The 14,515-nt window shown below is 32.7% G+C and overlaps 2 protein-coding genes across 3 annotated transcripts; one reads left to right on the plus strand and one right to left on the minus strand.

Moving 5' to 3' along the window:
* Positions 1-650: 650 nt before the first annotated feature.
* LOC106768762 (mitogen-activated protein kinase homolog MMK1) lies at positions 651-5,147 on the minus strand. 2 transcript variants are annotated; one of them, XM_014654069.2, is made up of 7 exons: positions 5,047-5,147; positions 4,585-4,846; positions 4,255-4,384; positions 3,150-3,287; positions 2,600-2,932; positions 2,096-2,276; positions 651-1,109 (listed from the first exon to the last, which is right to left on the minus strand). In XM_014654069.2, the coding sequence occupies exons 2-7, from the start codon at positions 4,818-4,820 to the stop codon at positions 937-939; spliced, it is 1,191 nt and encodes a 396-aa protein (XP_014509555.1). In that variant the 5' UTR covers positions 4,821-4,846; positions 5,047-5,147; the 3' UTR covers positions 651-936. The 2 variants fall into 2 exon arrangements, with proteins under 2 accessions (XP_014509555.1, XP_014509556.1); XM_014654070.2 differs by lacking the exon at positions 5,047-5,147 and having other exon boundaries at positions 4,585-5,046.
* Positions 5,148-8,731: 3,584 nt separating this feature from the next.
* On the plus strand, positions 8,732-9,541 carry LOC106765990. Its single transcript, XM_014650752.1, has one exon. It carries the CDS (start codon positions 8,732-8,734, stop codon positions 9,539-9,541), a length of 810 nt encoding a protein of 269 aa, XP_014506238.1.
* The last annotated feature ends 4,974 nt before the right edge of the window (positions 9,542-14,515 follow it).

Consider the following 14,515-nt stretch of genomic DNA (forward strand, 5'->3'; position numbering starts at 1 on the left):
ACAATCAACTGTTTAAATTTTATTTTATTTTTTTTTATCAAAATTTGATTCTAAAATGTTTTCAGAGTATATAAGTAAATAATGAAAATACAGAAATATTGGCTTTAAATTTATATTTTACGATAATTGCTAATTTGACGTTATATTATTTTTATTTAAATTTATCTGTAAAACTCCGAGTCAATCAAGTTGATTAAGAAAATGAAAAAAGCTTATTTATATAATCTTTACTAGTGTACCTGAGGGCACCAATTTCTATGGGTTGAGAAACTCTGCCTTTTTTTCATGATATGGCAGTATGTTAAAATAGTATTGTTTTTGTGACGGATTTTTTCTTAATCCATTCTATTAGAGACTAAAATAAATGACATTGTAAGATAGCATGGTTAGAATGGAACTGAATTTGACTAACTAAATTTGGGGGATTTTATGACTTAACCCCAAAACTTAAGCTCTGCACCTTCAAGCTTCTTCTGTTCTAACGGTGTTATCAGTAAATGTATACTTTTTTTCTCGATAAGTATAAAATACTGTAATCAATCAACAATGTCATTGAAAAGCGAATGTATGTTCTTTACTTCACTAATTAAGCTTTTTTAATGACAGATAAATGTGATAATAAATTTATAAGTGTAGCAGCACAAATAACCTTTACCAAGGAAAAAAAGAAAGAATTTCAAACCCACAAGATCATAAATTTGAGACCGAGAAAGATTTATCAGTTGGCTCAAGCCAATGAATTGGGACAATAATATGAAGCAAATAAGCCAATACAAACACCTTATGATTGTTCCAGTCTACCAATCATGCCTCTGAGGGAAACAATTCAACTCCAATATCATCTGGTTTCAGATGATAGATATATACACAAAGACATCCCTTGATCTATGGACACAGACATCAAACGATCCAAATCCAATGACAACATGACTATCACTACTGCTGATACTCAGGATTAAATGCTAAAGCCTCTCGGTATATCAGTTCTTTCATCTGTTCCTCAGTCAAAGCATGTTGCTCAAAGTCAAAGCTAAAGGGAGTCATGCACACAGGTTCATCACTGATGTCATGCAGAGACGTTAAGTACGGGTGTGCCAGTGCATCTTCAACTGCAAAACAAGGTAAATCAAGGAACGTAAGCACTGGGATAAATATTTGAATTTTGAATGCCCATGAGACTAGCATAAAGTAAAGCAACATACTGAATTCTGCTAACCCTGGTTTCTTATCAATTAACAGTATTTGGCTTCTCAATTACAGGTTAGTCCTGACATTTTCAACTTGCAGTTATAATTGGAAATTAACAATATCATTGTCTTGAGTCTTGCTTTTTTACAAATCTTGCTAGATACTGATTTTCACAAAGGGATTGTCATCATCCACCTCCCCCTACACTTCAGCCCAGCTTACAATTGTAGACATTGACTGATTTACAAGACTGCTTGACAGGGGGCATTTCTTTAGTGAACATGCTTTATATTTTCCTTAATAATTACAAAATGCTACATTGTTTTCAGTCTGTATATGGTATGTCAAAAATAGCAAACAACAAAATGTTTTCACCATCTACAAATCATGGAAACAGGAGATAAAGTAAAATAAGATGGTAGTTTAGCAATTACAAGAGAAAAAAAGATCAAAACAGAACATTTCTAAAACACTTATTGAAGAAACAGAACTTCTACTACTTATTGAGAATAGATATCACAAACTCAGATTTTATGTTGTAAGCACATAAAGACTAGAATACAAAGCCTACCCAACTAAAGAGAAGTTACACCACATTAGTTAATAAGCTTAGCCAAATGCAAGAAAAGTAATAGAAACGTGGCACATTGATAGAATAGTTTAAACAGATAAAATCATGCACAAACAATTTCTGAACGATATATAGTATATAACCCAATAATTATATGTCATCTCCAAAGCTAAACAAAAAGCATTTATGGCAAAGTAGATTCAAATTCTCAACCAAATAATAAATATTCAAATAAAATTTTAACTAGTACTCGTGGTGTCAAAAAAATAAATATTTCATATTGATAATATTTAACCTCAGAATCTGAGACTCAAACAATGAAAAATTAAAACTTACCAGTAATCCTTTTTCTAGGGTCAAAAGTTAACATTTTCTCAACAAGATCTATAGCTTCAGGGTGGACATGTGGAAACTTTTCTTGGAAAGATTGACGGAGGTAAGGAGGCAATTGCCTAATGTATCTCTTAGCATTTTCATTCAGAAACCCCAAATCATCTTCTGAAGGGGTGCCAATCAACTGCAAAGTAAGAGCATGTCTGTTATACACTGATTTTGATGCAGACTGTCATCAAATTTGAACTATATATAGACCATAAGGATAGAAAAAGTTAACATAACAAAGCACGTGTAGATTTCAGTAAGAATTTCGTCATTTTGGTTTAGTGGTCTGACTTTACTCAAGCATGGACATGATATAATGAAATTTAACCTGAATACAATTCGCTTTAATAATGTGTTAGTTCCAAGTCTGGAAGATTAATAATTTCAACCATATAAACAAAATGTGAATCAATAGTTTATGGATGTTCTTCTCATAATAAAGACTATTGAATAAGTTACCTCCATAAGTAGACGCAACTGATGCACGTGATCTCTTCCAGGAAACAAAGGCTTTCGATCCATCAGTTCCATGAAAATACAACCAACAGACCATACATCAATTGCTGCTGTGTAATCAGAAGAGTTCAACAGAAGCTCTGGTGCACGGTACCATCTTGTAACAACATATTCAGTCATAAAATCAGTTTCAGAGGTAACTCGAGCCAGTCCAAAATCACAAATTTTTAAGTCGCAGTTTGCATTCAGGAGAAGGTTGCTAGGCTTTAAGTCCCTGTGCAGAACATTTGCAGAATGTATATACTTCAACCCACGGAGAATTTGATACAGAAAATACTGTGCCAAGAAAAAAATTTATTCAGGTGCCAAGCATAAGCTTAAGTAAACTCCACAAACAAACAAAAAATGAGATAATTACCAAATCATTTCCTCATGACATGAAAAAGATGAAACTGAAGGACTTCCAAAGAACTTATAACCAATGCCAATGTGATAATTATGCAAATAGTTAATAGAAACATGGAAAAATGTAAAAGTGTATATAAGCTTGTACCTGACAATGCTCCTCTGATAATGCTTGATTTGAACGAATGATTTGGTGCAGGTCAGTGTCCATCAATTCATAAGCAATGTAAACATCATTGAAGATCTCCCTTTGAGGTGGTGGCACTATATCCCTGATTGCAACCACCTAGAAAATAATTACAATAGGCAAACCCATATAAGAAATAGTAGAAGATATATTCTTACTGCTCTTAAGTTGTTACATACACCGTCACAAAGTTATTTGTCCCACAATATATAAGAAATATGATATGTACACACATTTAAATGACCTAATAATGAACACTTATTTTCTGTTATCAGAACTACAACAAGACAAAAAGAGGCAGCCCAACTGTAAATGCAACATTTCAACAGAACACGTGTATGGAGCATGTTTGTCCAATTCATTTCACTGGGGACTCCACAACAAGCAAATAAAAATAAGCATGTTCATCAGTTCATTTCAATCAGGACAAGGCAAATAAAATAAATAATGTGTCTGACATATATCTCAGCCAGCATCAACAATCAAATGCCAAAAGTAATTTAAGAAGAACAAAAAATGCATGCATTAATGCTGGACAAAAATGATAAACAAGTGCATCAAGATTAAGAATAAGATGACAAACTAATCAACAAAATTGTCAGGGTATCAATCAAGAATAAGCGTCTATCACCAATTTTTCCATTGGACACAAGTTTATGTTTCCCTTCAAATGTTATGAATTATCATCTACACCTGGGCACTAACACTGATACGTATTATCTACTCATTATAATCATCAATAGGTTTACCGACACTAACTTAATGCATGCATGCCACATAAAAATAACAGGTGCATTTAGGTCTCAATGTCTCCAACTATGTTCACACGCCTCATCATAGACCATTCATTATTCCCTCAATTCAAACTAAAATTGTTCCAGAGCTGCAAAGAAACAGTTTGTATAATTGAATTTGAATCTTTCAAATAAAAAATCAGGATCTAAAGTGGAACAGACAATTACACCACAGAACAGAAAAGATTAAACTTACACAACAAGACTAAAACAAGAAAGCAAGAAAACAAACAAATAACACCATAAAGCAATCTCAATCATTACTCACTAACGTTTTCATGATCCATGTGACGAAGCAGCTTGATTTCTCGGAGGGTCCTCTTGGCGTCAATCTTGTTGTCAAAAGCATTCGCAATCTTCTTGATGGCAACATGCTCATTCGTGTCCGAGTTCAAAGCCGAGCTATTCACACACCACAAAAACAAAAACCAAACAAAAATTTCCGTCGTCCATTCCCAACCAAATAAAAAAGAATCCATCTTTTTCTTACATTCAAGAAACACATAAAAGAATAGAGGGAAAAAAAGAACATTAAAAAAGAAACTAACTTGGGGTCGGATTCGATTTGCAAAGAAATAAAAAAGAAAAGGGTAAGTGAATACCAAACGATGCCGTATGCGCCTTTCCCGATGGGCATGATGGGTGGCTTGTATTTGGCGGTGACTTCGAATATGTTTCCAAAGATGTTGTATTGGATGAACCTGCCACCGTGACTGAGCGTGGCCGGAATATTGTCGATCCCCATGGCTGCTGCCGGGGGCTGATGGGGTTCTGGATGCGGTGCAGCATCCGACATAACGGTGTCAGCAGGCGGAGCAGCTCCTCCTCCTCCTTCCATTGGTTGTGTTGCCTTCTATCTTGCGTCTAAAATTGAAAGAAAGTGAGAAGAGAGAGAGAGAGAGGATAAGAGATGGTTAATGAAGTTTGAGTTGGTGATGGAATGAATATATTTATAATATGTATGTGGGAAATGTTGATGATGTTTATGATAGTGGTAGCGGTGATGTGATGCAATCGGTGTTATGAACAATAGGATTAGAAGAAGAGGAAGAAGCAGAATGAACCTGATTTCTGTGAGGGCTTTTGGTCAAACAGATCTGTACTCTCTCTCTCTCTCTCCCAACTTCTGTAAAAACTGTCATCTCCTTCTTCTGTCAATCTTTTCTTCTTTTATTCATTTTTTTTTCTCTTTTTTTTTTCAATTTTTCCTTTTTTATATATACATTTTTCTTACATTAATCTTGTTCAATGCAGGGTTAAACATTAATTATTAACATATTTTCTGTTCTTGCTTAAAGAATTTTATGCAAGTTACTTCATTTCTCATGACTTAATTGCCCTTGATAAATTATATTAGCACCAATTTTGTTTGATAAGTTTAATGCATTTTTTTAACTCCTTGATTGGTTGGTTTAACAATGGCCTTTTATTATAATCTTATTTTGAGTAATATTTGAAGGATTAAAAAGTTTACTAAAGATGTGTGGCTATTAGTTAATGTTTATTTTTAATTATTAGGAGTATTCAATAAAGTACATTAATGTTCTACACTTAATGATTTTTTAAACACTCATTATCAAGATTTACATATAATTTTTATTAAAATCTTTTTACATGGTAACATTCTTTTGGTGCATAAGTTTTATTAATTCACATATTAAATGTTTTTCTAATTTAAAATACCATGTTTATGAAACTTTAAAATATTAAATGAATTTTAAATTTAAGTTTAATATAAAAATTAAGTTAAATTATTAAATGTTTTAAATTAAAATTTATTCAATTATTTCTAAGTTTAGATTGATTAAATATTTAAGATTTAAAATTATTAATGTTTTCTAAAGTTAAAATTATTAAAACTACTGAACGTTTCATCTTGTTTTAAAATTAAATGATTTTATTTTTATTAAATGGACTTGGTTTTAATTTCATAATTAACTTTACTAATTGGACTTTTTGTTTTAATTGTTTAATTAAATAATTCTACAGCAGTTAATAAATGATTTTCCGAACTCTTTTAGAGCATTAATGGACACACTGCATACTGATATTTCCACTGTATAATTTCATTTTTGTTTTAACATCAGGAAAAAAATAATTTATCTTTTTTATTAAAATTTTCTTTCTAATTCACTTAGATTTAGGACTTTCCATTATAACACCCTAAAAAAAATAGTTATTTCAGATAATGTAGTTAATATTGTAATTTATATGACAAATTTTTAATTAATGAGATTTTAAAATGATTTATTTTTATTGTTTTTTTTTATTCATAATGAATTCACTGCAGTTAATAGCTATTTTTGGGTAATTTTATAGAGAAAATAATTAATACATTACTGGGTATATTGCAGCAATTTATTACTTCCCCCAATGTAAAATTTTAATAAATGAAATAACAAGAGTTTGTTTTGGATATAAGATTAATTTATTCGATAACTTTGTCGGTAACTTCCTTTTAAAATAAAAATAATTCAATTATAAAAAAAATTATTTCAAAATTAGTTGAACAAATCATAAGAGTGTGATGGTGCAAAATAGTTAATCAAACATATATAGAGTGAAAATAATAATAATAATAACTTATTGACACACATTTTATATTTAACTAATATTTATTAAAAATTATAAATATGTATGAATCTCATTCAAAAAAATACGTATATTGTTCAATGAATAATTTTACATGATTTTCAATATTAAAGTTTATAAATATATTGATAAAATATTATTTTTATAAATATTTATAACTTGGATTTTTTAAGGATATGATAAAACATTTTATTTGATTTACAGTTATGAGAGGAGATTGGGTTATAATATAAAAAATAATTCTTAAAAAATACAATTATATATAATTAAAATTTATCAATAATTTATCAATAAATTAGTATTTGTAACCTTTCACCTATTTAATCCAACCTCATTTTTTTTAATTTAAAATTTTCCATTGTCTAACGTTAAAAAATCTTAAGTGATGATCAATTGAAATGAATAGTCAATGAAATTTTTCTTACAAAAAGCTGGTCAACAATAAACAAAAATGTGTTTTTATAATTAAAATTTTAAAATTTAGAAATTAGAAGATGATTTATCTTATTAAATTACAAGTTTAATTATATTTTTAATTTTTATATTTTCCAAAAACATCTTTATTTTTGTTTCTAGTTTTCTTTTTTATAATTTTAGTCTTAAATTTTAATTATTCTTATTTTTGGTTTCTATTTTTTTTAACAGTTGATTATTTAGTTTTTAACTTTTCCTAATTTTATCTAATACACAATTGATATTATTATTTTCCTTGCTGTAAAAAAAGTTACTACTCGATATCTAAAGTAAAAAGGTTACGGATTATTAAATTAAATATTGAATAAAATTATAAATAATAAAAAAACTAGAAATAAAAATGACATACTGTTAAATATAGTAAAAGTTATATATGGAATTAATCTCTTGTGTTAAATACATACATAGAGTTTTCTGTTTATAATAGAAGAAATAAATATGGGTTAAGTCCAAAATACAAATAAACAATAATAACAAACTAACTAAAGATAAAAAATAAACATAAAATAAAGATAATATATCTAACATTTCCCCTCAAGTTAGTACGTACATATGTACCAAGCTTGTTACTAATATAATCCATCAAGATTTAGTGAAAATACATGCTTCTGACTCGAGTGACACCAAATTGTTAATGATTTGCAAGACAACATAAAAGACGAAATACCGACCCTAAAGACTCCTCCTGAGCAACAAATTTGGGAGGTTACTTCATGTAAATATCTTCTTACAAATCGCCCTTGGGGAATGTCACCATTAGATAAAGAGATAATTGTTGGAGAGTCACCATGACTATAAATAAACTAACAAAAACCCATCTTTTCCATGGGAGAAAAAACATATATGGACGGGTCAAACGCAATGGTGAAAAGAGAGGTCAAAAGAGACAACAGCGGAAGAAGTCATGGATGAACAGGAGAAAGTATTGATATTTGTTTTATGTTAAGATTACTATTTTGTGGTAGTAATCTGTTAGGATAGTTTGTTTTAAATGTCTTTCCCGGTTCCCTTTTACTAACCTTTAAAAGGTTAGTTTTTCCCCTTAGTTTGTAACACACAAAACATTTGATCATTCACAGATATGAGAAGTTAAAGTTTTTCTTACCTTTTCTTGTTGCTCTTGCTCCGATCTATCCTTTTTCTTCTTCCCTCATCAACGGCAGAGAACTTCTGGTGTGCCTTCCGTTCCTTCTCTCTCCACCACGAAGAAGATGCTCAACACTCTTCCTCTCTCTATTCATTCTCGAAGACTGACAAGTCTGGGAGCTTTTGGAAGAGATAATTTTTATCTCCGTTGGACCCTTCAACAATTGGGTTTCAGTTTAAAGGCTATTGGGCCTTTCTTTTCTCGACTTAAGGCTATTGGGCCTTTTTCTACAATATGGTATCAGTAGTGCAACCTGTTTCTTGAGTTGTTCTTGACATCTTGACCCATTCTTGACATGACGAAAAATAACCTAAATCCCACCACTAATCCCTCAAGCCCCTATTATCTTCATCTTGTTGAAAATCCAGGTATTACTCTCATTTCTCAGGTTCTTACTGAAACCAATTACTCATCCTGGAGCAGAAATTTAAAAAGAGCTATACTCTCCAAAAACAAAAATTAAATCAAATGATGGCAGTATCAAAAAGCCTGCCAGAACCGAAAAATTATTTGAAGCCCAGGAGAGATGTGATACAATGGTTCTGTCTTGGATCATCAAGACCCTTTCAACCCACATTGCAGAAAGCGATCTTTGGAAAGAACTCAAAGATAGGTTTTCTAAGGGAGACTATTTCAAGATTTCAGATTTATTACAAGGTATCCATTCTATTAAGCAAGGAGAAAGAAATATCAGCCAATATTTCACTGACTTAAAAATTCTTTGGGAAGAATTAGAATCTCTTAGGCCTATACCTTGTTGCACCTGCAAGAACCCATGTACTTGTGATCTGTCTAAAATCTCTCTAAAGTATAGAGAGGTTGAACACGTTATTTGCTTCCTAAAAGGACCCAATTACACTTATCAAACTGTTCAGACTCAAATACATCTGATGGTGCCACTTCCCAACATCAACAAGGTCTTTTCTCTCCTTATACAGCAAGAAAGGCAACATCAGGACAAGGGAGGCCAGAATGATTCTTTCAAAATTCTCGCCAGCACATCTGACAAGCCCAACTGGAAAAGTCAAGGTCGTGGCACTAGCTCACGTGGTCAAGGAAGAGGAAGAGGGAGAAATCCCAATTATGGGAAGCAATGTTCCCATTGTCACAAGATGAATCACACGATTGATGAATGTTACTCTAAACATGGCTATCCACCATGGTACAAGAAGAATGATCACCAAAACAGTCAGGATAGGAGAGGCCAAAAGGAATGGAGTTATGTTAATGCTTGCAAAGATGATTCCTCCTTTACCCAGACACAGAATGCCCAACAGGAAAATCATAGTAATTCTATGCAGATCTTTACTCCTGAACAGATGCAAAAACTGTTAAAACTTATATAGGGTACCCAGACACAGAATACCCACAACATTAATCAAGTTCAGAGAAACATCCATGGAGACAACCAAGGTAATTTCTCCTGGATTATTGACACTGGGGCCACTAATCATGTGACCCATGAAAGAAAATATTATATTACCTTTCAGAAAATTAAACTCATATCAGTTAAACTTCCTAATAATTTTGTGGTTATAGCCCAACACGCTGGAACTATCCAATTTTCTGAAAATTTTATCATTTTCAATGTTCTCTACATTCCTGAATTTTCCTTCAATCTTATATTTGTACAAAGTCTAACAAGGACTTAAATTGTATTTTAACATTTTCTTCTAAGACTTGCCAGATTCAGGACAACTCTACCTTGAAGATGATTGGGCATGCTAATGTTTTCATAGACCTTTACTATCTTCAGTCATTTCCTGTTTTTACCCAGCACTATGTACCTAAGACTGTTCTTTCTTGTAAACATGTTAGTAATGATCTATGGCATTATAGATTGGGACATCCTGGTCACAAAATCATAGAACAAATATGTAAAAATTTTCCTTATGTTCAAATGCCATCTAAAATTGTTTGTGATATTTGTCATTATGCTAAACAACATAAACTGCCTTTTTCCCAGAGCACCATTGTTTCTGCTAACTGTTTTGATATATGGGGACCCATTTCTATATTTTTTATCCATGGGCATAGATACTTTCTTACCATAGTTGATGACTACAGTAGACATACGTGGGCCTTTCTAATGCACAATAAAGGACAAACTAGAGAGCTTTTACAGAATTTTATCCTAAAAATCAAAAACTAGTTTGGAAAAACTGTTAAAAGTCTTAGATCTAATAGGGGCCCTGAATTTAATTGTATTAATATGTATGATTCCTACGGTATTGATCATCAAAAGAGTTGTGTAGAGACATCCCAACAGAATTCTATTGTTGAACGTAAACATCAAGACATATTAAATAAAACTCGTAGTCTCCTCTTTAAATCTGGTATCCCTACTGCTTATTGGTGCTATGTTGTTTCTCATGCTATCTATTTGATAAATAGGCTTCCTTCTTCTGTTCTAAATGGTAAAACTCCCTACGATTTGATATATAATAATCCTCCCACTTATTTGAACTTAAAAACTTTTGGCTGCCTATGTTTTGCTTCTACTTCAGAGCATAACAGACATAAGCTTGATTCTAGAGCTAGGAAAGGTGTTTTCTTATGATATAAAAATGGGGTTAAAGGATATATTGTACTTGATGTGAATACTAGAGAAATTTTCCTAAGCAGGAATGTCATTTTCTATGAGAATATTTTTCCCTACAAAAACCAACAGAATAATGAGAACAATTGTGCTAAAAAAGAAATTGAAACTGTTTTTCCTAATGACTTTTGGTAGGGTCCTAACTGTAATGGAACCCAAAATTTTTTGGAGAATAAAAACACTGAGCAGGTACCTGATCACAGAGAAAACACTAGCACCAACACTGGTAATGGTCATAATGGTGACAGCTCTAGAAGACCCACTAGACCAAAAAGGGTCCTTGGATATCTAAATGATTACATCCATCATGTTAATCACTCCTCGCCTGATTCTCTACATGCTAAGAATAATTACAAAACCCCCTATCCTATTTCCAATGTTTTGTGTTATGACTCTTTGTCTGAAAAACACCTAAAGTACACTTTAGCTATTTCTGCTGATAATGAGCCTAAATCTTATAATGAAGCCAAGGAAAATCATGAATGGGTTACAGCTATGTAGAAAGAACTCAAAGCTTTGCAGGATAATGGGACTTGGCACTTAACTCAACTCCCTCCTGGAAAAAACTTCATTGGTTACAGGTGGGTTTACAAGATTAAGCATAAAGCTGATGGCAACATAGAAAGATACAAAGCTCGCTTAATAGCTAAAGGCTATACTCAGCAAAAAGGTATAGATTTTCAAGACACTTTTTCACCTATTGCTAAACTAACTACTATCAGAATGATTCTAGCCATTGCTGCCGCAAAGAATTGGCATCTACATCAACTAGATGTAGATAATGTTTTCCTACATGGAGATCTAAATGAAGAGGTGTACATGGAACCACCACCAGGGTTGGATATTCATGAGAAAGGACAGGTTTGCAGGTTAACCAAGTATCTATATAGGCTCAAATAAGCTAGCAAACAACGGTTTGATAAGTTATCTTCTTTTCTACTCTCTATTAACTACACTCAATCTAAATCTGATCATTCCCTTTTCATTAAGAAAACTTCCACAAATTTTAAAACTCTCCTTGTATATGTAGATGATATCATTTTAGCAGGAAATTCTATTAAAGAAATTGATCATATAAAGGCTCTTCTCCATCATGCTTTCCGGATCAAAAACCTAGGAGAGTTAAAATATTTTCTAGGCTTTGAAGTTGCCAGATCTAAGAAAGGAATACACCTATGCAAAAGGAAATATGCTTTGGAAATTCTTGAAGAGACAAGGATGCTGAGATCCAAGCCTTGCACAACTCCCTTTCTAAGTGACACAAGTTCCTTGTACAAAACTGAAAATTACTTGACAAATCCAAATTCCTATTGCAGGCTAATAGGGAAGCTACTTTATCTCACTAATACTATACCTGATCTATGCTTTTCTATTAATCTTAGTCAATTTGTTCATTCTCCTACTGATTACCACTATCGAGCTTTGCAGCACATGCTCAGATACATTAAGTCCAGCCCTTCACAAGGCCTTTTCTTTGTTGCTGACTCTCATATCCATATCAAAGCTTTCAGTGACTCGGACTGGGCAACTTGTCCTAATACTAGAAGATCTACCACTGGCTTTTGTGTCTTCCTTGGATCCTCTCTTGTATCATGGAAAAAAAAAATATTGTTTCCAGGTCGACTACCGAAGCAGAGTATCGAGCACTGGCTGCTCCAGTATGTGAAAATTCAATGGATCTCTTACATCCTACAAGATCTCAATGTTGAGACCACTACGGTTGCTACCCTCTACTGTGACAATAAGTCTGCCAGACATATTGCTCACAACCAAAGCTTCCATGAAAGAACTAAGCATATCGAATTCGACTGTCACGTTGTACGAGAGAAGATTCAAGCGGATCTCCTTCATCTCCTACCCATCTGTTCCAACGAGCAACTTGCTGACATATTCACGAAACTACCTCACCGTGTGCGTTTTCAGTTTATCGTTCCCAAGCTTGAATTGGTAAACATACACAATCCAGGTTAAGGGGGGGCTATTGATATTTGTTTTCTGTTAAGATTACTATTTTGTGGTAGTAATCTATTAGGATAGTTTGTTTTAAATGTATTTCCCGGTTCCCTTTTACTAACCTTTAAAAGGTTAGGTTTTCCCCCAGTTTGTAACACACATAACATTTGATCATTCACATATATGAGAAATTAAAGTTTTTCTTACCTTTTCTTGTTGCCCTTGCCCCGATCTATCCTTTTTCTTCTTCCTTCATCAATGGCAGAGAACTTCTGGTGTGCCTTCAGTTCCTTCTCTCTCCACCACGAAGAAGACGCTCAACTCTCTTCTTCTCTCTATTCATTGTCGAAGACTGACAAGTCTGGGAGCTTCTGGAAGAGATATTTTTTTATCTCCGTTGGACCCTTCAAAAATTGGGTTTCGGTTTAAAGGCTACTGGGCCTTTCTTTTCTCGACTTAAGGCTATTAGGCCTTTTTCTACAATAGAGAGAAACTATAAAAATAAAAAATTCTTCAATCAAGACACCTGAAAAAGGAAAAGAGCAACCTATATGCTCTGAATAATTGCCTGAAGGAGATGAGACGTGTGACAACACACGATGAACCTGAAAAAGGAAAAAGAGTGACATCGATCATCTAAATCGCTGTGAGATGCATCACCATGCGTGGCGGAAAAGGAAACAAATCCATAACTTCAAAAGGTGCTAAGAGCATGTAGGAGCTCCAATGAAGGTGTCGTTGATGACATGGTGATCGCATGGCCGAGACGATCAAAACCGTATGATCGTTGGTTGAAACTGAAACTCCAGTAATGACAATAGTAAACAACAACGATAGACGACGGCGCCTCCTCCGAAAGTAGATGGTGCCACCGGTGGCAGCAGTGGATGTGGTAGTAGAGACACTAGAAACCTTTTCTTCAAAAGAACCTGGCTCTAGATACCATGTTAAATATAGTGAAAATTATATATGGAATTAATCCCTTGTGTTAAATACAGACATAGGGTTCTCTATTTATAATAGAAGAAATAAATATGGGTTAAGCCCAAAATACAAATAAGCAATAATAACAAACTAAATAAATATAAAAGATAAATATAAAATAAAGATAATATATCTAACAAATACTTAAAAAACTAAAACTATGGAAAATTAAAGTTAAGAGACTAAAGTTCCACAAAAAGTTTAATATAAAAATTAATCTTATAGTTAAGCCTTAAAAAGTTGATAAAAATTATTGATGTAATGATCAGTTGACATTGAACTAGATGGTTTAAAAATTAGACACTCCATAAATATAACCACACATTACTTTTAAGATTGAATGATTATGATACACAAACCGAACGATTAACCTATAGAACAATTACCTCTAACAATGATCAATTTAAGATAAAATATGATTATTACCAATTAGACCATGATTATCGTCAATAATCCAAAGCTCATTTTGAAGTCTATAATTACAGGTTTGAGGTACAAAGGTAGGTTATGACATTTAACACACATTGATAGCTTGAGCTGCTGAATCTTTACTAACTTTATCACAATATCTTCTGCAGGTAACCTTCAAGCATAACAGACGAATAAAAAAAACGAACAACATTGTAAGGACAAGTACTTGGACTACCAACAACTTAAACAACAGTGAATCGTTAACCTCAACCCACACACCCGAAACATTTTGACGACTACCGTGGGGCCAAATATTCAATAGGCAACAACCTAATGGTGACCACAAGAAACACATTAGCACTGTAGGACCAAT

Source organism: Vigna radiata, chromosome 7 (assembly GCF_000741045.1).
Source record: "Vigna radiata var. radiata cultivar VC1973A chromosome 7, Vradiata_ver6, whole genome shotgun sequence".
Taxonomy (NCBI): domain Eukaryota; kingdom Viridiplantae; phylum Streptophyta; class Magnoliopsida; order Fabales; family Fabaceae; genus Vigna; species Vigna radiata.

Coding starts and splice junctions, on each gene's coding strand:
- LOC106765990 (XM_014650752.1), top strand. CDS start 8,732: ATGGTTCTGTCTTGGATCATCAAGACCCTTTCAACCCACATTGCAGAA.
- LOC106768762 (XM_014654069.2), bottom strand. CDS start 4,820: ATGGAAGGAGGAGGAGGAGCTGCTCCGCCTGCTGACACCGTTATGTCG. Junction 4,385..4,584: donor GGCGCATACGGCATCGTTTG/GTATTCACTTAC, acceptor GTGTGTGAATAG/CTCGGCTTTGAACTCGGACA. Junction 1,110..2,095: donor CCCTAGAAAAAGGATTACTG/GTAAGTTTTAAT, acceptor CTTGTTTTGCAG/TTGAAGATGCACTGGCACAC.